The sequence below is a fragment of the Bos grunniens genome, chromosome 16 (assembly GCF_055505025.1).
Source record: "Bos grunniens cultivar Pamir isolate PY7600 chromosome 16, Bosgru_T2T1.0, whole genome shotgun sequence".
In the NCBI taxonomy this organism is placed as follows: Eukaryota; Metazoa; Chordata; class Mammalia; order Artiodactyla; family Bovidae; genus Bos; species Bos grunniens.
In genome coordinates this window covers 33603808-33629257 of record NC_141180.1, presented here as the reverse complement: position 1 = coordinate 33629257, position 25450 = coordinate 33603808, and the positions used below count along the sequence as shown (strand labels likewise).

General features: G+C 53.1%; 1 protein-coding gene across 12 annotated transcripts in view; it reads left to right on the top strand.

The window, feature by feature from the left end:
• Window positions 1-25450, top strand: part of NPHP4 (nephrocystin 4) — a 138086-nt gene that overhangs the window by 107963 nt on the left and 4673 nt on the right. For 9 of the 12 annotated variants that reach the window (XR_015143326.1, XR_015143325.1, XM_086344157.1 and 6 more), the window contains 8 exons: window positions 1651-1811; window positions 4126-4306; window positions 9784-9909; window positions 14332-14543; window positions 18075-18301; window positions 18496-18682; window positions 19529-19612; window positions 25128-25284. Coding sequence is in view for 10 of the 12 variants with exons in the window: in XM_086344157.1 (XP_086200283.1) it covers window positions 1651-1811; window positions 4126-4306; window positions 9784-9909; window positions 14332-14543; window positions 18075-18301; window positions 18496-18682; window positions 19529-19612; window positions 25128-25284 (1335 nt within the window). In the remaining 2 variants the exon portion in view is untranslated. Of the gene's footprint in view, window positions 1-1650; window positions 1812-4125; window positions 4307-9783; window positions 9910-13918; window positions 13983-14331; window positions 14544-18074; window positions 18302-18495; window positions 18683-19528; window positions 19613-25127; window positions 25285-25450 lie in introns of those variants that run through there. The other 3 variants (XM_086344158.1, XM_086344156.1, XM_086344163.1) reach the window with 2 other exon arrangements.

Sequence of the window (25450 nt, the reverse complement as noted above, 5' to 3'; positions counted from 1 at the left end):
GCCCTTAATACAGAGTTTAAGCTGAGTTGTTTGTTGTGTACTCATCAGCTCTGGGCTTAGAGAAAAAAGCATTTTATGTGATTAAGACTAAGAAATGTAGAGAAAAAAGACATTTGTCCTTTCCTCCTCCTTGAAAATTCCAGACCCCTGTCTCCTCCTTGAGAGCCACAGACCCCTTTCTCCTCTCTGGGGATCCTGGACTTCTTATCAACCTGCCTAGGAATTGACTCTCTCACCCCCATTTTGCTCTTCCTGCACTTTAACTAATGGTGATTTCAGTGACATTTTTGTCAATCGAGGATTAATGATGATGCCACTTTGAAAAGGTGAAGGCAGGAGCCACAGTCCAGCTCCCATCTCATATTGATAAGCCTGACACCAGGGGGACCCCAGAAAGGCCTGGGCTCCTGTAGGACTGGGTGTGTTGGGATTGGGTGGTGACTTGGGGTGGGCTCAGCACTGTGTGCTAAGCTCTGTTTCAGTTTAGGCTCTGCACATGCCTGTGTGTGAATATCCCAGCTTTTAAAAAACTTTATTGAAGTATAGTTGGTTTACAATGTTATGTTGTAACATAACATATGTTTCTGCTGTATAGCAGTTATTCAGTTGTACATATATACATATATATATATATATAGTTTTTCATATTCTTTTCCACTGTGGTTTATCACAGGATATTGAATATAGCTCCCTGTGTTATACAGCAGGACCTTGTTAGTTACCCACCCTGTATGTACCAGTTTGCCTCTGCTGACCCCACACTCCCAGTCCTTCCCTCCTCTGCCTCCTCACCCCCTTGGCATTCCCAAGTCTGTTCTCTATGTCTGTGTGTCTGTTTGTGTCTTGTAGATGTTTTAGATTCTGCATATGAATGATATTATATAGTATTTGTTTTTCTGACTCACTTTGCTTGGTGTGATCATCTCTGGGTCCGTCCATGTTGCTGCAAATGGCATTGTTTGATTCTTTTTAACGACCAAGTAATATTCCATTGTATATCTATCTCTCTATCTATCTCTCTACCTATCTATCACATCTTCTGTCTCTGGTGAATGTCCAAATTTTTTGTTTTTGTTTTTTTTTTAAGATATTTTGATGTGGACCATGTTTTTAAAGTTTTGAGTTTGTTACAGCATTGCTTCTGTTTTATGTTCTGGCTTTTTGGCCCTGAGGCATATGGGGTCTTAGCTCCCCGACCAGGGATCAGATCTGCACCCCCTGTTTTGGAAGGTGACGTCTTAGGCACTGGACTGCCAGGGAAGTCCCTAAATGTCCCAGTTTGAACAGAAGAAGTAGATGGTATTTCTCCCTAAATCCTATGCATCAGGTTTCCTACTCCTTGGCTGGCCCCATCAGGGCATCTGTCCTTGTTCAGCATTGACTGTTTCACCAGGACTTGGTGAAACACATCTATCTTATTTGAGGAGTAGCTTATTGCATATATTGGAAAGAAATATAGTCTTCTGAACACCACTCTTCCTGTCGTTAATTTGGGTATTTTATAATGTTTTGATTAATATATTTATTAAGCTACGGCTCTGCTAGAAGTGGAAATTTTTCATCATGCCCAGAGCAGAAAGTCCTCCAAGTATATAAAGATGATAAATGATTCCAGTTACTGTTGGGCCTGTTCGGGGCCTCTTTGCACAGGGTCTCCGGGCTTTCAGCGGAAGTACCTGGTGGACCCCGGGTTCCTGAGACCCGGGGAGCAGCGCTGGTTCGCCCGCTACCTGGCCATGCAGACCCTGCAGATCGACGTCTGGGATGGGGACTCCCTGCTTCTCATTGGATCTGCTGCCGTTCAGCTGAAGGTAGGTTTTTCCCACAGTCTCTCCTGTAAGGTCTGTCCCCTGGCGGTGTTGGTCACTGCCCAGTGCTGGGCATCAGCCTGGCTTCTTGGTTCACAAATTCAAATACTGCCGAGTCCTTGCCTTCTCCAAAGGAAGCGATGTTCACAGAGCCTAAACTTGATCAAGCTAGCCTACATCCGTCCAGTCATCAGATCTTCAGTCGAGCAGGTAATGTTGGCTCTGCTCCCTCGACGGTGAGCATGGCAGTTCCCTGAGAGCAGCAAGGGGTCAGCCTTGTTCCCCAGGGGCTGGGCCCGCCCGTCGAGGTGCGCCCTCAGGATGGAGACTTGATGAGTGAGTGATGGGCTGGGGAAGTATTTCCCGATGCCTATTCTCAGTGCCATGAATCACGAGAATCAGAATCTCATCCTTTTTCTAACTGTGCTTTCTATTTTCCTCATAGGCTAAAACTGAATCTACACATTAATTCAATTTTCTTCCCTGGGGCTTCTCCATGAACCTTCCCTGTCGTGTGACCAGGACCCCAGAGGGTCAGCATGGGCTCACACGGCAGCCTCTAGACCAGGCCCCGGTCACATCCACTTGCCCATGTGCCGTCCTGAGGGCTTGCCCCCCAAGCCTCCACCCTGGGGTGGAGCGGAAGAGGATACAGGGCCATCCCTACAGCTCTGGAATCTCTCTGTCCTTCATCCACTTTTCCTTCATCCCCTGTTTTTTTTAAATTATTTATTTATTTATTCGCTTGGATCGGGTCTTAGTTCCGGCATGTGGGGTCTTCTGCTTTGGCGTGTGGTCTCTCTGGTTTGCTGCTCAGGCTCAGTAGTTGTGTCTCCTGGGCTCAGTGGTTGTGGTGCTTGGGTCAGTAGTTGTGGTGCTCAGACTTAGTTGCCCCACCACATATGGGATCCTAGTTCCCGGAGCAGGGATCAAACCCATGGGTCCTGCCTTGCAAGGTGGATTCTTAACTACTGGACACCAGGGAAGCCCCATAGTTGTTTTCCTTCTGGATTCCAGCCACAGCCCCCTAGGTTGCCCTGCCTGAGCCTTGCATGGCTGGTCGCTGAGACCTGCAGGGCCGCTCCCATCCCCCCTTGCTCCTCAGCGCCCTGTCCCCTTGAGGAGCTCATGGCTCTGGGACTTGCCTGTCCCCTTGCAGTGGCTCTGGCCCTGTGCTCTCCATCCTCAGAGAGCCACCTGCTCCTCCCTCCCTTCTTCCCTCTTTCAGCTGACCCGGCTGCAACTGCCCCCACCCCGGGTCTCAGGACCCACCCCTGAGTGGGTGACGCCCCCAGGGCAGTGGAAGGAGCCGGGGGCAGTGTGTGCAGAGCACTGGGTGGGGTCCACGGCTGGAGAGGACTGAGCTACTACCGTCCTACCCTTTATGATTATTAGCTTTTAGAAAAGTCTCTGCAGTTTCTGAGGTGAGAAGCAATACCCTGTTTTTATTGCCATTGTTGCTCCCTGGGCAGCTGGGCGTCACCTCTTGCCTTGACCAGTGTCCCTCTGGAGGGGTCTTCACCCCATCTGGCCACCAAGACTCCTGAACCATGCCTGTGTTGGCATCATGTGGACAAGCACTGCTGAGCAAGCAGGGTCTATGCAGCTGGAAGCCCCCGGACCTGCTAAGGAGGGATCTGGTCTGAGTGTGTCCACCCCAGAGATGGACAGAGGACGGATGCTGGGGGGACAGGGCCAGAATTCCAGAAGCAGGAACTTAACCTGGCCCCACGCTTTTGTTTTTATGTGAAGTCGAGAGGCCTGGTCACCTTCTCCAGGCCATGCAGGAGGAGGGGCCCAGCCCTCCTTCCCTCCTGGCCCCACTACCCTTGGGCTCAGGCTGAGGACTGAGGGGTTAAAGTTGATTAGCAGAGAAGAGTGGGCTCCAGAACATCCCTATACTTCCTGGGTCTGCCTGGCCTGGCACGGAGCCTGGGTCTGGCCTGGAGACTCTCCTGACCTGGCTCCGTCTGTCCTGTGGTCCCTCCTTAGACCCACTGCCCATCTTTCAGCCACTCTGGAGCACTCCCGACCCTGCCTGGCATGCCCCCTGCCTTCCCTGTGTGGAGGCCCAGTGGAGACTCCTCAGGGCTCCCACTGGGCTTCCTCAGGGACCCCTTGTCATGCACTTCCCGACTTCCCCCTGCAGAGGGGGCTGTATGCGGGGCTGCCGGGCCTGCTTGTGTTTGCTCAGTGGGTGGACCGGGATGCACTTTGTTAAAGACCTGACATCAGTCTTTAACATCGAGGACTTGGGTTTTCAGAGCAGATGGCCTCTGCCTCAGCCCCCCTCTGACCCATGTCTTCTCCTCTGCAGCACCTTCTCCGCCAGGGGCGGCCGGCCGTGCAGGTCTCGCACGAGCTGGAGGTTGTGGCGACTGAATACGAGCAGGACGCCATGGTGGTGAGTGGAGACATGACCAAGTTTGGCTGCGTCAGACCCATCGACGTCCACACAGTGGTGAAGGGCCAGCTGCACTTGACCTTGGCCAACGTGGGTAAGAGCCCCCAGCAGCTTGACTGTTGTTCCCGGGTAGCCACTCTGCTTCCCATCTGGGGCGTGAGCCCCCTCAGGACAGTGGGCACATGGGCAGCAGCTCTTGATAGGAATTCAGCTCTCATTACTTGACCACTGAGTCTGCCCTTGATCGCTGAGCGTCTGTCACCGATCGCTGAGTATATGTCCTGACCACTGAGTCTAGCCTTGTGCACTGAGTGCCTGCCATGATCCCAGAGCCTCTGTCCTCGACCACTGAGCCTTCCCTGGCACTGGTTGTTTGGCATTCCTGATATCTGGTTGGGGTTTGGGATTGTTTGCTGTCTCGGTCTTGCCCAGGTTCTGTTTCCTGTACTGTGCATGGGACATCTCTGTGATGATCCTCACATAAGATGCCTGGCTTCAGGAGAGAGCTTGGTCAGCTCATAGCACTGCCTCATCGTGGGGGAGAGACAAGAGAACTGTTCCTAAGCTCCACATGCACAGCTCGGGGAGAGGAGCAGAAGGACAGAGGAGCAGAGGGACAGAGGAGCATAGGGATGCTCTCCTTCAGAGTCGAGCACCTTGACCTCATGTCAGATGGTATCCCAATAGCTGCTCAGCAGAGGCACCGAGGAAAGCCCTCTCTGGCCCTGGCATGGTCCTGCCTGGACATTCTCGGGTCTCCACTAAGCCCCTGATGGGACAGGGGACATTAGGCCCGCCAGGCCTGCCTGTTCCCGCCTCAGGGCAGAGGGCAGCATGAGCCCCATGGGGCTAGTGACCAGCCCACTCCATCCCCTCCAGGGGACCGTGGGAGGACTGAAAGCAGGACACCGCCAAGCCATTGAGGCTTCTGGACTCCAACCTCTCTGTCGCTTTCTTGGGGAATTTTCCATTCCTTACAGCCCAGCCTGATTTCAGAGCCTGCAGCCCCATGGGCCTCACTGACGCGTGCGGAGAGCCGGAGCCGAGCAGCGGGAACCAGCGCGGAGCTCATTAAGCTGGGTCTGAGGCTTCTGCTCGCTTGTTTACAGCTGTCGGATCCAAGGCAGCCTGGAAAACAGACAATATGGAAACAGCAAAACTCAATTAGGTCCTAGAGAAATAAATGAGCCGCGTGTGAGGAGCAGACATTATTCAAAAGCGCCCACAACAGAGGGGAGTTGCTAGAAACCTTCTTCTGCCTCTGAGATTGTGTTGGCTATTTTTATATTTAATTCACCAGCCCACAAATATGCAGTGACTCCAGGTTTTAAAATCTTATCTTTGGAAGAAAGATTAGCTCCATTATGTGTTATCTTAAATTGTCATTTTCATACTTTGCCTGCAAGACAGAGATAAGGCGGTGGGAAGGAGCCTGAGACAGCCAGCCTGGGAGGCTGCGCTGTCACCGAGCAGGGATGGATAACAAAGCGCTGAAGCTGCACGCAGCCCACTTGTACGAAGCGGCCGCACCGTGCTTTCCTCTGTATAGTCTGCGGTTTTCTGAAAAAAGAAAAATAAAAGTGTCATGGCTTTTATTTCTTTATAAAACTGGTTGTTCTGAGCCAAGCAGCAGGCGCGGGCCGGCAGAGGCGGTAATGGCTGTATGGGCCTTTTGAGGGGACAGAGGTGGGGCCAGCAGACACCCGGACGACACCCGGGCCTCTGTGTTCACAGCCGAGTTCAAGTGTGAGGCTGCGGATTGAGGCGTGACGGCCGGGTCCCCAGGAGTCTTTCTGTGGCAGAGGGTCGTCCCTGTGCTCTGCAGCTTCTCAGCTCAGACGAGCTTTTTGACACTCCTTTCGTGCCAGGCGCTTCTGCTGCTTGACCCTGGTGGCTCAGACAGTAAAGAATCTGCCTGTAATGCAGGAGACCTGGGTTCGATCCCTGGGTTGGGAAGATCCCCTGGAGAAGGGAATGGCTGCGCACTCCAGTATGCTTGCCTGGAGAATGCCATGGACAGAGGAGCCTGGCGGGCTACATCCACGAGGCCATAAAAAGTCGGACACACTGAGCAGACCAACACTTGCTTTTCATCATTTAGAGATCTCAGAATTTTTTATCCTGGGATCCTGCTTGTGCGTGTGACCACTGTATCTAAGGCCTCCTGAGGGACCAAGGGCTGCCCTGACCCCTGGCTCCACGGTCAAGTACTGGTGCTCTCGGGGTTATGGAAGCACCGGGTGCTGTGGACTTTGATGGATGACCTGGGTTTGGGGTCAAACAGTGTGATCAGTCTGCATGGTGGGAGGCAGGGCGGCTGCCTAGCTGATTTGGGAGCCCTGCAGATTTGGGGGTGTCTTGGCTTCATATCCCCTGGAGAAGGAAATGGCTACCCACTCCAGTATTCTTGCCTGGGAAATCCCATAGACAGAGCAGCCTGGCGGGCTGCAGTCCATGGGGTTGCAGAGTCAGACTCAGCTGAGAGACTGGCACACTCTGCTCCGTAGCCATGTGTCGGTCGCCAGCTGTAACTTTCTGTCTCGTGGACGGGCACAAAAGCCTCAGCAATTTCAGGTCGCAAATTGTGCCCTTATTAGACGTGGCACCTTCGCCCCATGTGGTCCTGGAGCTGGTGTGCGAATGTAAATCCAGTTTCTCAAGATTACTACCCCTTTCTAAACCAGGGCTTCTCAGGTGGCGCTAGTGCTAAAGAACCCATCTGCTAATTCAGGAGACCTAAGAGACAGGTTCGGTCCCTGGGTCGGGAAGACCCCCTGAAGAGAGGCATGGCCACCCTCTCCAGTATTCCTGCCTGGAGAGTCCCGTGGACAGAGAAGCCTGGAGAGTTGCAGTCCATAGGGTTGCAAAGAGTTGGACACGACTGAAGTAACCTAGCACCAGCACAATAGCATGTTTCTAAACAAACCGACACTCCAAATACAAATACAGTGGGAGGAAGTGATCAGGAAGCTCCGGACGGCCCCGTCTGCCGGGGAGGTAACCACATGTGCTGCTGGGTCACACGCTGTGGTGATGGTTGGTCCTCCTGAGAGCCGGAGCTCCAAGGACACTGTCACCTGCCCCCGAGAGCTGGTGAGCAGATTTGGGCTTTGCTGCAGTTCCCTGGGGTTCTGTGGGTCTCAGTGGAGCTATTATCAGGCTCACAACACGCCTGCCTCCTCTCAACTGGATCCGGGTGGACCACAGGCTTCCTTGCCCACGACCCAGGGACCCACTCGCTGCAGGACTAAGGTGGTGGAGAAAGCCACGGCAGTGGGCCTGCAAGGACACTGCTGGTTCTCCCTTGTGGTGTTTGCCCTTGACCCAGCGCAGCCGTGGGAGGACTCAGGAAGTAATCGCTACACCGGCCAGTCTGACGTCATCTTGGATGTCAGGGGATGAAGCCGACCTCAGATGTGAGAGCTCCTCTAAGTGAGGAGGGGTCAATACCAGGTTCCTTTCTCAGGGAGGAGGTTCACGATCCTAGGACGGTAGCTGCTGTCAGGTCAAAAATAGGTCCCACGGAGACAAGAAAAATGCTTAGCGGCTTCAGTTTGCAGGGGAAGATGGAAGACCCCTGGGAAGGGTGTGGTGGCAGCTGCAGGGGATGAGAGTGGACAGTGGGGCGGCTTCCTGGTGGTTCCCGGAGCAGCGACAGAACAGTTCTGACCGCGGACACTGTGGGGCTGCTGCTGCCCCCAGGGACTCTGGACCATGGGCTCCCACACCTGCCCGTGCAGCCGTTTCCCTGGGAGGATGTGGAAGAAGCGGAACCTCCAGTTTGCCAGGACTGCATCTGAATGTGTGGTGGCTGGGTAGGTGACGGAAGCAGCTCCTGTCACAAGAGGGGAGGCAGGAAGGCCTCCGGGAGCCGAGATTCCCAGAAAATGCTCAAGAGGACCAGAATGAAAGCTCTCCAAGGGCAGGACTCACTTACTGCGTCACCAGCCTTTAAACCTTGTTGCGTGAATTGCTCCTTGATTGACCAGAGATGATTTCTGTCTGTCGTTTTTATTTTTGGCCCTGCCACATGGCATGAAGGTTCTTAGCTTCCCAACCAGGAATCGAACGCTGTGCCCTCTGTTATGGAAGCTTGGTGCCTTAACCAACAGGGAGGTCCCTTGGTTTTTCATTTCTGAATCTGGCCTTTCCCATGCCCACAGCAGGCCTTTGTCCTCACTCATCTTTTAGGGGGATGGTCTGCTGTCGCACTGACGTGTTTGGGGTCTCCAACTGCAGTTCCAGGGTCTGCTGCTGTTCCTTGGGGTCTGGGGTGGCGGCCCCCCTCTGGAGCAGTGCAGGGACCTTGACCTCCCTTGGAAGGATGGCTACCCTCTTTCCAGCCTTGGCTGAGAACAGCCCAGAAAGAGTTCCCGTCAGGTTGCTAGAGACATAAACCCCACCTTTGTCCCTGAGAGGACAAGCTGACACCTGCAGGCAGGTGGGCGTGCTGATGCTTGGGCCCTGGGCTTGCCGTGAACAGCAGCCTCCCAGCAGCAAGTAGACTTGCAGAGGTGGGGCCAAAGGGGGCTGCTGAGCTGAGCAGGAGCATCACCCCCTCCCCTGGGTCCCATCCAGGGGGCAGGGTCCCCTTCTAACCCCTCCCAGAAAGACTGCCGGACACCCCAGATTGCCGGTGAGAGATGAGTAGCATGTCTTGTGTTTGGTGGTTGTTTCTGGATCTGACAGCTGAGCTCTGTCTGCCTCACCCCGAGGGGTGTCAGGTCCACGCAGAGAGGTGGTGGTCCCGAGGACAGGGCCCATTTACCCAGGTGAAGCATGTCTGCAGCAAACACTTGTCATCCCTGGGACCAGATGACACTGGAAGTAGTGAAGCCTGCCCCGGTTCAGCTGGAGGGAAATAGGGCTGGCCCTTGGGACACGCTGTCCCTTGAAGCCACTTTGTCCCCTCCAGAGCTCTTTCAGCAAACAGCCCCCAGGCCCTGCATGGAGTCTCCTCCCCTCTACCTGCAGAGGCCCTGTGTGGAGGCTCCTCTCTCCCCAGGTGGCCCTGCATGGGGGCTTCTCTCTCACCCAAGGGCCCTCTATTGAGGCTCATTCACCCTTCCCCCAGGGGCTCTGTGGGGGTCTCCTCTCTCCCCGGGGGGGTCCCACATGGACATTCCTCCCCGCCAGGAGTTTTTAGGTACAGATGTTTGCAGAAGGGTACAAAGGCCTTCCTGCAGCAGTGTGACACTCAAGGGCTGATGACAGAGTCTGTGACCATCCCAGAGCACGAGGCTGGGGTCCTGGGGACCTGCCTTGAGGGTCCTGAGCCCCAACTCCTCTTTGGAGAGCACATGGCTGCTCTGGGGAAGGAGAGGAGGTGTGGACCTGGAGAGCAGGGTGCTCATGGGAAAACAGGCCTCTGCTGGCCACCCACCATCTCTGTTGCAAAACAAATTCAGGCCAAGAGTGGAATGTGGGGATGTTGGTGGGTCAGTGGGTATTTGAAGCCAGATCTCCTTATCAGGGGTGTATGTATGTTATCAGACTCTTTTCTGATATTAATGTCAGAATTAATTACTTAATTAATGCAGGGTGGTGTGTGTGTGGGGTGTTTTCATACAGGTCACTTGTGTGAACAGAGAGTAAGGAGTCCCAGTTCCCTGCCACCTTCCAGGTCGAGGGTCATCTCAAATGATGGAGTCGGCAACTTCATGGGAGGCAGCCTCCTGACACCCGGGGGCCCCAGATGTGAGTGGAGAGGGCAAGGAACCTGTGGGTGGGAGGGGAGGGTTGTGCTTGGTGTGATGGGCCAGGGGGTGGGATGGAGTGAGGGAAAGGAGGCTGTGTGTGTGTGTGAATGTGTGTGAATGCGTGTGCAGGTACACACGTGTGAGGCTGTGTGGTGCCTGCTGTCCTGGATCTGGGGGTGGACTGGTGCTCAGCGTCTGGCTCAGTGGCCTGCAGGCCATGTTGAGTCACCATGCCCATCCACCCTGCCCTTTCCAGATGGTGGAAGCCACTGTTATTCTTCGGAGTTCATAGTCCTGTGAGTGACGTTTGTTTTTAGGCAGCGGCTGCTTTGTGGGGGAAGAGGAAAGGGAGAAAGGTCAGGATGAACAGAGACTGATTTTTAAAACTAGTTAGAAACTTCTCATGTCGGAAAGAGAAGAATAAACCAGTTAGGAAACTCGGGTGATAAAGACCTGGGCTTGGTGAAAATCTTGCATAACTGGGAAGATTTTCTGTCAAATGACTCACAGACCTAAATGTCAAATACTGTCCTTGGAATGAAAAGTGGAGGGTGCCCTTAGGAAAGTACCCCCCAAATGTTTTGGGTCATCTCATGTGAATCCAAAACCACCATGAGCTTCTTGTGTTGATGGCCCTTGATGTTGTTAGCCTTGAATCTGTGCCCTGGGTGGGAAGTCAGAGCTGAGGGGCTCAGGAGAAGGAGGCCTCCAGAATCCCAGAAGTCCCTGGAACTTCAGCCCAAACTTTGTGGGTCCTCCTTGTTCTTCCTAGGAGAGGGGCCTGTGTACATTCAGATGTTCTAGGGGGTCTGCACTGCATGAGTCAGGCGACTCATTTTAATGTCAGAGAAGCTGAGGCAGAGAGGTCAGGTGATTTGGCCGGTGGCATGGTTAGGGTTGTGAACCGGGACTAGAGTCTGGATTCCCTGCTTTGGGGAATTACCCCCAGCTGGTCTCTCTGGTCACCCAGAGGATGGATGGAGAGCTGGCTGATGGAGCAGGAAGTCCCCATCCCTGGGAACCAGTGGGAGTTCAATTCAGTTCAGTTGCTCAGTCAAGTCTGACTCTTGGGACCCCATGGATTCCAGCAGGTCAGGCCTCCCTGTCTATCACCAGCTCCCGGAGCTTGCTCAAACTCATGTTCTTCGAGTCGGTGATGCCATCCAACCATCTCATCCTCTGTTGTCCCCTTGTCCTGCCTTCAATCTTTCCCAGCATCAGAGTCTTTTCAAATGAGTCAGCTCTTCGCATTAGGCAGCCCAAGTATTGGAGTTTCAGCTTCAACATCAGTCCTTCCAATCAACATTCAGGGCTGATTTCCTCAAGGGACTCTCAGGAGTCTTCTCCAACACCATAGTTCAAAAGCATCAATTCTTCAGCACTCAGCCTTCTTTATGGCCCAACTCTCACATCGGTACATGACTACTGGAAAAATCATATCTTTGACTAGATGGACAATTGTTGGCAAAGTAATGTCTCTGCTTTTTAATATGCTGTCTAGGTTGGTCATAGCTTTTTTTCCAAGGAGCAAGCGTCTTTTAATCTCATGGCTGCAGTCACCATATGCAGTGATTTTGGAGCCCAAAAAAATAAAGTCTCTCACTGTTTCCATTGTCTCCCCATCTATTTGCCATGAAGTGATGGGACCAGATGCCATGATCTTAGTTTTCTGAATGTTGAGTTTTAAGGCAACTTTTTCACTCTCCTCTTTCACTTTCATCAAGAGGCTCTTCAGTTCCTCTTCACTTTCTCCCATAAGGGTGGTGTTATTTGCATATCTGAGGTTATTGATATTTCTCTTGGCAATCTTTATTCCAGCTTGTGCTTTATCCAACCCGGCATTTCACATGATGTACTCTATATTGAAGTTAAATAAACAGGGTGACAATATATAGCCTTGATGTACTCCTTTCGTACTTTGGAACCAGTCTGTTGTTCCATGTCTGGTTCTAGCTGTTGCTTCTTGACCTGCATACAGATTTCAGGAGGCAGGTAGGGTGGTCTGGTATTCCCGTCTCTTTAAGAATTTTCCACAGTTTGTTGTGATCCACACAGTCAAAGGCTTTGGCGTAGTCAATAAAGCAGAAATAGATGTTTTTCTGGAATTCTCTTGCTTTTTCGCTGATCCAACAGATGCTGGCAGTTTGATCTCTGGTTCCTCTGCCTTTTCTAAACCCAGCTTGAACATCTGGAAGTTCACAGTTCATGAACTGTTGAAGCCTCGCTTGGAGAATTTTGAGCATTACTTTGCTAGCGTGTGAGATGAGTGCAATTGTGCCATAGTTTGAACATTCTTTGGCATTGCCTTTCTTTGGGATTGGAATGAAAACTGACCTTTTCCAGTCCTGTGGCTACTGCTGAGTTTTCCAAATTTGCTGGCATATTGAGTTCATCACTTTCACAGCATCATCTTTTAGGATTTGAAATAGCTCAACTGGAATTCTATCACCTCCACTAGCTTTGTTCATAGTGATGCTTTCTAAGGTCCACTTGACTTTGCATTCCAGAATGTCTGGCTCTAGGTGAGTGATTACACCATCCTGGTTATCTGGGTCATGAAGACCTTTTTTGTATAGTTCTTCTGTGTATTCTTGCCACCTTTCTTAATATTTTCAGTTTCTGTTAGGTGCATCCTGTTTCTGTCCTTTATGTGCCCATCTTTGCATGAAATGTTCCCTTGGTATCTTTAATTTTCTTGAAGAGATCTCTAGTCTTTTCCATTCTACTGTTTTCCTCTAGTTCTTTGCATTGATCACTGAGGAAGCCTTTCTTATCTCTCCTTGCTGTTCTTTGGAACTCTGCATTCAGATGGGTATATCTTTCCTTTTCTCCTTTGCCTTTTTCTCAGCTCTTTGTAAGGCCTCCTCAGACAACCATATTGCCTTTTTGCATGAGCAGTATGAAGCCAAAAAGGTGGGTTTGTAAAACCCACGGCAGGGCCTGGCAGGCCAGGGGCTCCTCAGGGCAGTGCGGGGAGTTACAACAGTGAGGATTTGTTGAAGAGATTGAGAGCCTCTGGGGTCATTGGTCTTCCGATCCCTATTTTGATCAAAACCAGAGGGTAGGGGTGCTCTACCAGAAGCCGTGTCTCCACCCCCCAGCAAAGTTCTGGAAGCAGGAAGTTGTGCTGAGCTCTACAAGGCGCTTACTGACTTCAGCAGTGTGGTCCTGCATGGTCACACTGGAATTTCATTTCTGGTTTCATTGGAACCCAGAAAGTCATTTGTCGGGGTGATGCAGTCTGAACACATTGGCTGGTCGATCACCCCCAGCCTTGCTTGTCTTCCACCCTGGCCCCTCCTTGTGCGACTGCGGGCCTTGGGCTGCTTGAGCCCGATCCAGATTGGAGCTCCCATCCCCGTGGAGCTGGACCCCAGATACAGGACATGTGCTCTTTTGGGGTGACAGTGTGAGACGTCTGCACCATCTCATGGCACCTGAAACCGGAAATAGCGCTTGTCTCTGTTGAGGGAGGATGTGGAGCACTGCAGCAGGAGGTGGAGACACACGAGGACGGGGAGTGGGTGCCTGGCCAGCAGAGTTCAGGCTCGGGGTTACATACTGTGGTTCTGGGGGTGCCTGGAGGAAGTACCCAGTTCCAGGTCGGGGGCTCCCTCCCACCTGCTCGCCTGTGCCTGGTTTCGTGATTGCCCAGGAGTCTGTGTGTCAGCTTGTGATGTGGCTCGTGCACACGTCACAGGAGCACCACGGACGGGAGGAAGGCAGTGCCGCGCTCCTGCCTGCCGGGGCCTGGCCTGCCTGCGGCAGCTTCTATTTGTCAGCTGCACCACTTTCCTTTGGGTCCAGGGTTCCAATAGAACCCCCGGGGGAGACGGTGCTTGGGGGGCCCCACCAGTCAGAGGAAGCAGGTGCAGAGCAGAGGGCTTGGGATGCAAGCCAGGGTGGTCCAGTCTTCACCTACTCCAGGGGCCTCAGGCTGAGGGACAGGACTCATCATAGCCCCCGATTCCTGATCTGAACTTAGGGCTTGTGACACCTCCACCCAGGTGAGTTTGAGGACCTGCCAGGACCATGTGCTGGTGTTGAGGGTGCTCGCTGGAGGGGCTGGGGGTGAGCAGGGTCACGGGCCTGGGTGAGGGTGTCTCGGGCCCTGGGGCATCCTGAGGGCATGAGCTTCTGCAACACTGAGCTTTTCCCTAGACCTAGCGGGGGATTCATACGTTTGCGTCCTGGGACCAAGACCAAACCCCCTCTATGTGAGAGGCTGGAGAAGGGCAGGATGCCGAGCAGGGCAGGATGCACCATTTCCACCCGTGTCAGCACCCCAGGGTTCATGAGAAGCTGGGGGCTTTCTGGGCTCCCTCGCTGGGTGAAGTGCTCTGGTAGGCATGGAGCCCTGGCTGTTTAGAGAGCGTAAACTCTGCCCTTTAACCTCTGAGCCTCTCTTTGAACCTTCCAGCAGTGAAAAATGTGGTCCAAGCTCAGAAGCTGGCTGATGTGGACAGCGAACTGGCCGCCCTGCTCTTCACACCCCCGAGACCAGGGGCCCGGGGGCCCCAGGGCATCAATCAAGAGGGGGATGCCGTCCGCAGGCGCAAGCTGGAGCGCATGAGGGCCGTGCGGCTGTGGGAGTGTGGATTGGAGCCGGGCCGCCGCGGGCTGGGCGCGCTGGTGAGGCTGGGTCCTGGGTCCCCCAGCAGGAGTGGGTGGGTTCACCAGAACATTGCAGGAGCCACCCTGTCCCTTCTGCGTCCTTGTTACAGAACATGAGAGACTCAACTTCTCAGACATGAGGGGAGGTTTTCAAGCCAGAATTACGGCAGTGCTTTGAATAAAAGCCAATTCCTGGCCTCCATTCCAATAAATTGCTGGTGCAGGGTAGGGTCCTTGGAGCCTAAACTTTTAAAACAGCTCTGAGAGGGATTCTGAGGGTTCCCCAAGTTTGGGGAGCAAAGTCATGAGGACTTTATATCACAGGTGTCAGAGCAACCGTGATGATCAGAATTCCCACTTTGGACTAAAAATCTAAGTAAGACCCTGTAGTATTTTGCAGCTAAGAAACAGAAAATGGTTGTACTTTATGAGTTCATGGGATGAGGATCCCACAGAGGTCCTAGGGGCCTCTACATCAAGGCAGGTGGGTGTCTGAACAGATGGCAACCTTCTCCAGCCAGGCCTGTGCCCATGGCCTGTTGGACACAAACAGAGTTGCCATGCCTGGCCCTTACCCGGTGCCCACAGGTGGGCAAGGAGCCGCCCTAAGTTGGTGGGGGGAGGAAGGGCGTGGAGCACAGCAGGAGGGGATGTGAGAGGTGACATGGCCGGGTGGGGCCCAGACAGCCAGTGGACATGGGAGCCAAGCGCGGCAGCGTCTTGCTGCCATGGAGCAGACTATGGCTGTGAGGATGCCTCGAGGGGAGGCTGTCCCAGGGCTGGGTCAGGCCTCCTTCCGGGCCACAGGCCACTCAGTCTGCTGCCTCCTGTGCCGCCTCTGAGGGCCGATCAGCTGCTACCCGGGGACGCCAGGGGTCCCAGCCTCTGGGTGGCTGGCCACACGCACAGCAGGTCCTCTGCCTGACAACTACCAGTGCTGTTGTTACCAACATCATTATTATGATTAATTTAGCTGGTTTCCTCTTATTTGATATGTTCTGATAGAGAAAATCAACAGCTCAGAACCCTTGTTTTGAATACATCAGTAAATTTGGAAGTAATTGGATTTCCAAATACAAGAAAATTTTCTGCTAAATTGTGATGATTTCCTGGGTTCATAGCCCTGGGGAATTTTGAGGTGAAAGTAACCCGATTTATCAAATATACAGTAGTCTCTCTCCCTTCCAGAGCTTTCTGGAAAGATGCCCATCTTTGAAGCAGAGATGGAAGTTCTGTGAAGTCAGTGGGTCCTCAGGAAGAGTCAGCAGGCACCGTGTCCTGGCTGACCCTGCACACGTGTAGCGCATGGAACCGTGTGGTTCCATAGACCCCAGGAGCTGGGGGTCATGCGAGGACAGTCAGGAGACAGCTAGGGGTGCAGCTTTCTTTCCCTGATGGTCAGACTCAAGGCTGAGGGTCTCCAGCTTCTGGGGGGAAGGTGGTTGGCCTGGGGCCAGGAGTGCAGAGTCAGAACCTCTGGTGGGCCCTGGGGCAGCCACAGCGTCCATGTGAGGGCACTCGGCTCGCCCTGTGCCCAGTGCCCAGGTCAGCAGCTGCCCCAGTGACTGCTGTCGGGCACTGCCCCCTCTCTCTGGCGCCTCGGGATTGCCCCTCACACTAGAAAACTGGTGGCACTAGTCCCATGTTCCGTGTTGCCAGACCACGCCAAGTGCCACGGAAGAGAGGGCTTTACTTTCCAGAAATGCCAGCACGTGGTTCACGAGTGTCCCTGTGCTGGTGGGTGGTGCGACCCTGGACCAGTCTTGGGGCCGCAGTACCAACTGCTGCCTCTGGGAGCCTGAGGGGTCCAATATGTGTCATCACCTTTGCCTGCGTGGGTTCTGAATTAAGACAGAACTATGGCAGAAAAAGACCAAGACATCACCTCTGTTTTACTGATGGCTTTCGGCATACCTGATGACTCAGATGGTAAAGAATCTGCCTGCAGTGTAGGAGACCCAGGTTCAATCCCTGGGTCAGGAATATCCCCTGGAGAAGGAAATGGCACCCCACTCCAGTATTCTTGCCTGGAGAATTCCATGGACAGAGGAGCCTGGTGGGCTACAGTCCATGGGGTCGCAAAAATTTGGACATAACTGAGCAACTAACACTTTGACTTTTCACTTCACCAGTTATAAAGGTGATACTAGAGGACTGGCTTGTGTGTGTATGAGACTGAGCTGGGTTAACAGTCTGGGTGGTGCCAGGCAGCTGCAGATGGTGCCAGACCCTTCAGGCGGGTCCATCCTTTCTAGCCTTTACCCCTGGCCTGGAGCAGTGCGGGGACCTTAAGCCCTGGGCCAGACTACCTCTGTCTGTGGCGTTACCCACCCAGCCTACGATGAACTGGGGAGTGGCCGTCGCTGCGCTCATCTGGGCAGTCAATCTGAAGATGGGGCAGCCCTGCGCCCATCTTCACGGGGCCTGTCCCCAGAGCCCTCGTCCTGGGGCCTCTAACTGGTGGGCAGTACAGGCTATGTCCCCTCCACTTGGAGACAGGCCGGAACAGCCCTCTGTTTCAAGTCCAGGTTGAAAAGCCCAGCTCTGTTTGTTTCTCACCCTGAATTAGGTCTGGCTGTGGTGTCCAGCCCAGCCTGGCAGAGGTTCCATTCCATAGAGAAGCTCTGGTCGTAAAATGCCCACATAGGGAGGTCTCAAGTATCAACACTACTGCCCTCCTCTTTTCAAATCCCCCGGAGAAACAAGGCTCAGCTTCATTCTCCTTCTGGGGAAAGGCCAGAGTGTTGGCTATGGGGAAGTCAATATCCAAATTGATATAAGTCAGAAGTCAAATTTGGTCCTTGCCTTCTGTGTCAGAGTCTGAAGGCATTCAGCTATCCGGGGCTCCTCCGTGTTTGGAGCCCCTTGTGGCCTCCCCAGCACATGGCGCCTCCCCAGGTCCTGGCCTTGAGGTCTGATGGGCCTCACCCTTCACTACAAGGTGCCCAAGAAAAATAAGCCCACCTCCAGCCTCTAACACACCTGGGGTGGCCAAGCCTGTGGAAATATGAAGCATTTGAAGAAGGAGGTGGACAAAGGACCCACGCCAAGACCCGCCATGGCAGCGTGCCTGGGTCTGGACCCTGACCCAGCTGGCGGTCAGTTAGGCCTGGCCACAGCCCCTCCTGGTGACTCTGCTTGCTGACAGGACTCCTGCTGCCACTGCTGCAGACCTGGCCAGGGAGCCGGTCACATGTCTTAGTTTTGGGGCTATTCTCTCCTCTTTTATTGGCAACTTCTGCTTTTAGTTTCTCATTGCACCCAGGTGGGTGGTTGTGGTCTCAGGGGGCGTGTGGGCAGACCTCACCTCCTGTGGGTACATCACCTGCGGGCAGAGGGAACCAGGGCTGCTGCAGACAGGCAGCCCCATTCTCTGTCCCCTGGGGCTGGAGGTGGCCAGTCACACCCAACCCCCGAGTCCAAGAAGGGGGTGGTGTTGATACCAAAGGAGTCTGGCATTTGGGGTGGAGAAGGGGAGGTGGTCAGAAAACAGCCCTCGAGCCGTGTCGAGCCTCAGGACCACGGCCCCCTCGGCCCCTGTGTCTGCAGGCCCAGCAGAGCCTCCATGCCCAGCACGCCCGAGACCTGCAGGTCATTGCCGCCTACCGTGAGCGCACAAAGGCGGAGAGCATCGCCAGCGCGCTGAGCACGGCCATCACCACGCAGCACACCATCCACGCCACCCTAGGCGCTGCCGAGTTCTTCGAGTTCGCCCTGAGGAACCCCCACAACGCGCAGCACACGGTGACCATCGAGATAGACAACCCCGAGCTCAGGTGGGATTGTGGGCACCCCGTGAGGCCCCCAGCCTTTACCCTCAGCTCCAACTGAAAGCTGAGCTGGTTTTGCCCTTGAGGGTCCTGGCCGCCGGGTCTGAGTGGGTGGGGGCACCTACCCCTACCAACCCATCCCCCACCTCTGGGACTGACCAGAAGGACATTGTGCCTAGCGCCGTCTCCCCTCCCTCCAGTCTCATCCTGGATGGTCAGGAGTGGCGGTACTTCAAGGACATGGCTGACTTGCACACACCCCTGGAGGAGGACATGTTCCACCTGCGGGGCAGCCTGGCCCCCCAACTCTTCCTGCGACCTCGGGAGACTGCCCACATCCCCTTCAAGTTCCAGACTTTCTCTGTGGGCCCCTGGGCCTCGGCACAGGTAAGGAAGGCCAGTCTTCTTGTGCTGAGGGGCTGGCCGGGCACCTGGGAAAGCCTACTTGCCAAGTAATGTGGGAGGTGGGGGCCTTGTCCCTTGTGGTGAAAGACGGTTAGCCCTTGGCTGTCACTGTCTCACCTGCGTCCACCCCCATCCACCCATGCCCAGCACCTGCGCTGTGATCCAGCAGCCCTGACAGGTCACTCAGCACTCAGGAAAGCTGGACCGCCTCCTCTTCATCCTCTTAATTAATTTGGTAGAAGAGCCTTTCTTAAATCTCAGAGGAGCCAACAGGTTGAAACTTTCTAGGGTTTTCTACTCTCTACTCACTGCTGCTTGCTCCCTGACATTAACTGCAGACACCTGGGGGTTTCTTGTCAGGGTGTGAGCAGAGTGCATGCTGTGATGGGCTGGGTATGGTGGGCATGTTCATCCTGACCCCGTGAGGTCGGCTCTACAAGGGAGTGCTCACCACTGAGACAGGCGTGAGGGGCTCACGGTTTTCAGTGCAGGCTCTCTGGATGCACTTTTGGGGAAAGAGGTTGTCCGGACTGTAGTGAAGGTGTCAGGCCTCTGGCTTTGAGCAGAGCTGGGTTATGGGCTCTGATCCCCCTTACAGCTCTCAGCATTCCCCGCTTCCTCTTTGGGGCGTGGGGGTTGGTTGATAACAGCAGCTGCCAGGGGTGGGGTCACTGTGAGAGTAAAGGGGCTTCTGAGGCCATGGACTCAGGGTGGCAGCCGTTCCTACAGGTAGAAGGTACTATAGGTAGAAGGTCCTACGGGTGGGAAGAAGTACCTGTCACCCTGGGCCTCCGTCTCATGACCCTGGGGGCTCACGGTTCCTTGCAGGCCTCTGCTGAGCTGAGATCAGAGAAGGACACGGATGCCGGATCACCCTGTAAGTCCAGCATGATGCCCACCAAACACGCCAAGGTAAGGGGCAGAGGACAGTAGGCCTCCTGTCTGGATGGTCTGAGGTCTGGCAGTGCCGGCCAGGGGCCCTCTGAGTGGAGGGTGAAGGGTGTCATGGGTTCTGTGGTTTGTTTATCAGGCCCCCGTGCCCTTCTCTGCACCTCCTAGAGGGAGGGGTCTAGGGTGGGGGTGGGGCAGGGCCCATGGAGGTGGACATTACGTGTCCTAACAGGGCAGTGGCAGCTTCAGCCGGATGCTGGTATGTTCTCCGGGCAGGGGTCTAGGATGGAAACACCTCCCCGGAGACTTGCTTAGTGGGAAGCCAGCATGCACCCCCACAGTGTCCGCTGTAGCCGGCACCGCATAGCCCCACACTTAGGGTCAGACGGGCCTTCGGACCCTGACAGAGCATCCCGTGTTGTGTAGAATCAAAGTGGTGTGTGTGTGTCAGTGTGTTACTTCTGGGAAGTAGGACTCGCCTGTTGCCATCTCTGGGGACGGCTCTTTGCAGGGTGCACTTCTCAATCACCTGCCTGCCGATATAGGATGTCCTTAGGGGAGCCTGGGTCCCTGTTGTGTTCTTTTTTAATTTTATTGGAGTACAGTTGATTTACAATGTTGTGTTAGTTTCAGATGGACAGCAAAGTGATCAGTTAGACATCTACATATATCCACTCTTTTCAGATTGTTTTCCCATATAGGTCATTATAGAGTATTGAGTTCCCTGTGCTATACAATAGGTCCTTATTAGGTATCTGGGAAACTGTTGTTTTATAGAAATTTGTTTTTGTTTTCTTTTTTTGGTAGACTAATGCCTTTTGAAAGTCACTCAGTTGTGTATGACTTTTTGCGACCCCATAGACTGTACAGTCCATGGATTTCTCCAGGCCCTTTTGAAGGGCTTCCCTTCAAAGCTCAGTTGATAAAGAATCCACCTTCAATGCAGGAGAGCCCAATTTGATTCCTGGGTCGGGAAGATCCCCCGGAGAAGGGACAGGCTACCCACTCCAGTATTCTTGGGCTTCCCTTGTGGCTCAGCTGGTAAAACATCCACCTGCAATGTGGGAGACCTGGGTTGAAGGGATCCCCTGGAGAAGGGAAAGACTACCCTTTCCAGTATTCTGGCCTGGAGAATTCCATGGGGTCACAAAGAGTCGAACATGACTGAGTGGCTTTCCAAAAACAAATGCCTCTTGAAAGTAAATGAAAGGAAAAACAAGAACACTTTTGCCCCACCACTTGCCCCGAGAACAGATTTCCAAGACTGAGAACCTGGCTGCCTTGTGTCCCTGAGTCTCCCTGTCGGGGGGCAGTCCTGTGCCCATGACCTGTGACCCGGAAAAATTTGCTGTATTTTATTTAAACATGGAGCCACAGCTTTGCCTTTGTCTAAGGAATGTGTTGGAGAAGGTGATGGCACCCCACTCCAGTACTCTTGCCTGGAAAATCCCATGGATGGAGGAGCCTGGTGGGCTGCAGTCCATGGGGTCGCAAAGAGTCGGACACGACTGAGCGACTTCACTTTTGCTTTTCACTTTCATGCATCGGAGAAGGAAATGGCAACCCACTCCAGTGTTCTTGCCTGGAAAGTCCCAGGGACGGGGGAGCCTGGTGGGCGGCCGTCTATGGGGTTGCACAGAGTCGGACACGACTGAAGCGACTTAACAACAACAACAACAACAACAAGGAATGTGTCAACTTCTTAGTTAGGGCTAGAAATGAAATCTGAGAGGCTAATTTTTCCTTATGTGAATTTGGAGTTTTAAAACAAATCCCAGACACCTTATGAGTTTACTCATAATTACTTCCGTATGTATCTCTAAACTGATAAGGACTAATTTTTTAAGCTGGCTTTGTGCCATCATCACTGCCCCCAGATTAGCAGCAGGTCCTCGGGATGGCCTGATGTCCAGTCCGTGCTTGCTCATCTTTTTGCAGATGGTCTGTGGAAGCCGGGGCTCACTGTCCTCGGCGCTCTGTCCCTGGAGTCACTGGGGGTGGGCCGGCCACCCTGGGCCAGCCTCACTGGGCTGATTGTAGCCTCACGTGCAGAGACTGAGGCAGCTGGCTGTTCCTGGTGGCTAATGTGTCCACTAAAAGCCCACTGTCCACACCCGTTATTCCATCAGGGTGGAAAATGGTGAAACTCCATTTCTTTCATTGTTCCTGTACTTACTGCTTGTGATTCTTCTATAAATAAGAACTTCCTCCCATCAGCAGTTTGGTTACCCTGAAATATATCTTATAGCTCCTGTGCCTTTTTAAAAAAAATTTTGTTTATTGTTGTGCCTTTATTTATTTTTTTGAAAACAGAAATACCTTTTTTTTTTTTAACTTTACAATATTGTATTGGTGTTGCCATATATCAACATGAATCCGCCACAGGTATACACGTGTTCACTATCCTGAACCCTCCTCCCTCCTCCCTCCCCGTACCATCCCTCTGGGTCGTCCCAGTGCACCAGCTCACAGCGACTGAACAAGTGAGCCTAAAAAATAAATAAATAAAGTGTCCACCACCGCCCTCTTTGTGTCAGGGCGGAAATCAGACACTGAAGAGACCAGCAAACAGAAGAAGCTAAAACAGAGGGAACCGACTTGGAAGTGACAGGTGATACTGGATGCCTTTTTTTATTTTGAAATAATCTCAAACTTGGAGTTATAAGAACAGTGCAAAGAATTGCCATGTCTTATTTACTCAGATTCCTAGTTGTTGACATTTTACCTTCACCTTATCATTTTGTGTCTATATTTATCCATATATATATATATATATTGTTTTTTTCTGAGCACTTTGAGAATAAGTTATGTGCGAAATGCCCAGTTGCTCCTTGAAACTTAAAACTCGTATGTCCTGAAAATAAGGATACTCTACTCTACAACCACAGTTGTCCAGTCACCAAGCCCTGTCCAACACTTTGCAACCCCATGGACTGCAGCAAGCTAGGCTCCCTTGTCCTTCACTGTCTCCTGGAGTTTGCTCAAACTCATGTCCATTGAGTGGGTGATGCTGTCTAATCATCTTATCCTCTGCTGCCGCCTTCTCCTTTTGCCTTCAGTCTTTCCCAGTATCACAGTCTTTTCCAGTGAGTTGGCTTTTTGCATCAGGTGGCCAAAATACTGGAGCTTTAGCTTCAGTGTCAGTCCTTCCAGTGAATATTCAGGGTTGATTTCCTTTGGATTGACTGGTTTGATCTCCTTGTTGTCCAAGGAATTCTCGAGTCTTCTCCACACCACAATTCAAAAGCATCAGTTCTTCAGTGCTCAGCCTTGGAAAATCAGAAAATTGACACTGATACAATTTCATCATAGACTTGGATTGCATTTTTCCAAATATCCCAGCCCTGCACCCCTCACCCACCTGGGGTCCCACGGTGCATCGGGTGGTCCCACCCAGTTTTTCTCACCTTCCACAGCCTCAGTACTTTGGATGCACAAAGGCCAGTTCTTCCACCTGCCCCTCAGTCTGGTTTGTCTGGTGTTCGCGAGTCAGTGGGTTCAGGCTGTGCCTCCAGGGCTGGACGAGCACAGATGGTCTGCTGTGTTCTTCTCAGAGCCTCTGATCGGGAGGGACACAATGTCGATTTGTTCTATTTCCAGTGATGTTAATTTAATGTCTTACTTGGTTAAGATGGTGTCTGCCAGGCTCCTTCAATGTAAAATTAATTCACAAGTATTTTATAGATGATAAGTAGAACTATAGTGTTTTGTCAGGAGATACTCAGATTATGTCAATATTTGAGTTTTGTCAGGAGATACTCAGACTATGTCAATATCTTGTTCCTCATGCAACTTCTGCTGCTAGTTTTCATATCCACTGATGATTCTTTTTTTTTAATTGAAGTATAGTCAACTTACAGTGTTGTGCCAATCTCTGCTGTACAGCAGAGTGACTCAGTTTTACACATACAGACATTCTTTTTAAAATAATTCTCCCCTGATGACTCTTGCGTGATGGTTGGCTGTCGGTGACTTTGAGATTCGATCATCCCTTCTACGTTCTAAGTGACTAGGCAGAGCTTTGCCTCCCTCCATTCATTCCTGTAGTTTATTCGGCACCATTTTGGAGCGTGAATTCTTTTTTCGTTCAGCAGGTGGTCATTTGTCACTGTCTTTCTCTGTTTTACTGCTCATCCACCAGGGGCTTCTGCTTTGAGCTGGCCCCTGTGTCCTTTTGACAGGTCCCTGCCATCATTGGATCTTTTCCTTAGTGCCCGGCACATGAGATGTTCCGTCTTGAATCATCTTAGACTTTCTGCTCTGTGTCTGGATCAGCCAGTTATCTAAGGTTCCTGTTAGTGGAGAATGGTATTTAGAAACTAAGGTCTGGTGCTGGGTGTGCTCATTATGACTGGGGTGCCCTTGCTCCTGATCCCTCTGAACAGATCCTCGGTCTAAAAAACAGTCGGTCATTGTAGAGCTAAAAGTCCCAGAATAGCAGTGAAATTCCAGCAGGAGTGTCAGTGCACAGCTGCCAGGAATGTGGGTGCAGTGGTGGGGCTCCCCTCCCAGTGGATCATGAAGCCGGGTTAGCACATACAAAGCATGGAAACAGACTTGGGGACAGATGCATGGGGCAGTGGCTTTCAGGTGACCCTCCGAAAAAGTGGAGCCAACATGGAGTCACTTAAAGACCCGGAGGGAAGGGTGAAGACACACAAGGGATAGTGACCGCGCGTTCAGGAAGGGCTCCCTGGAGAGGGCGGCCGTGTGCTGGGGTCCAGAGGGCGGGCAGTGTGCACCTTGTGCCTGTCTCACACTCACGTGGCCTCACGGGCAGCTGTCCAGTTATCATGTGTCCAGTTACACATCTAAGCCTTCATAGTAAAACCCACAAAGTGGAGGAGCGACCTTTCCATGTGGAAGGTCTGTCTGGGGGGCCTGAGCTTTGTGCCGATGTGGGAAGGTTGTCCAGCTGCGGGGTTGACCGTGTGCTGCTCTCCATCCTGGCTCCCGAGAGCTTGCTGGGCTGGCTGAGTCCTGGAATAAAGACACTGGCTCCATCATCTCCCCAGTTAGAACCTCTCTTGGATACGTTTTTTTTTTTTCAGTGAATAATGATTTTTTTTTAAAAAAGAAAGTTTGTAGCCATTTGGGTTTAGGCACAGCCCCCTTTTACCCTCTGGGGGATGTGCTGTGCTTCCCGCCTATGAGGGCCTGGTGGGGTTAGTGTCTAGATCTTCTAGAATGACTTCCCAGCACATGCAGGCAGCGGGAGCGTCGGAGGGGGACTCAGGGCTGCAGGCCTTTCTCACTGGCCTTCTGAGCACTTCCCTTCCCTCCAGGAAGTGGCAGGAGCGGCAGCCGCATGTGGTCCACGTGTGTGGAGCCTGTGCTGGGCTGGTCCCCTTGGGTGGGCACCCACGACTGCAGACCCTGTGTGTCTGACTCTGCCTGCCCTTCCCACCTCCTGAGGGTGAGCAGACCCTATGGGGACCCCCACCCTGTCTGTCCAGAGAGGTGCCGTGCACGCAGCTGCCTGAGACCCCGTGTGCAGGTCCTGACCCTGCACTGCCCGCCCTCCGCTCTCCGGCAGGTCCTGTTCCGCGCGGGCAGTGGCAAGCCCCTGGCCGTGCTGTGCCTGACGGTGGAGCTGCAGCCTCACGTGGTGGACCAGGTCTTCCGCTTCCACCATCCGGAGCTCACCTTCCTGAAGAAAGCCATCCGCCTGCCACCCTGGCACACGCTTCCAGGCAAGGTCCCGCTCTCCCCACGGCCGGCCTGGGGCAGGTTCAGCAGGTGGAAAAGGCTTCTCCCGAGGGTGACAAGTATTCTTCCATCAACCCGGGATGCTCTTAAACAACCCAGCACCGCCTCCTGCCTGAGCGTTTGACACGGTGACCTTCTCTCGTCCCTCTT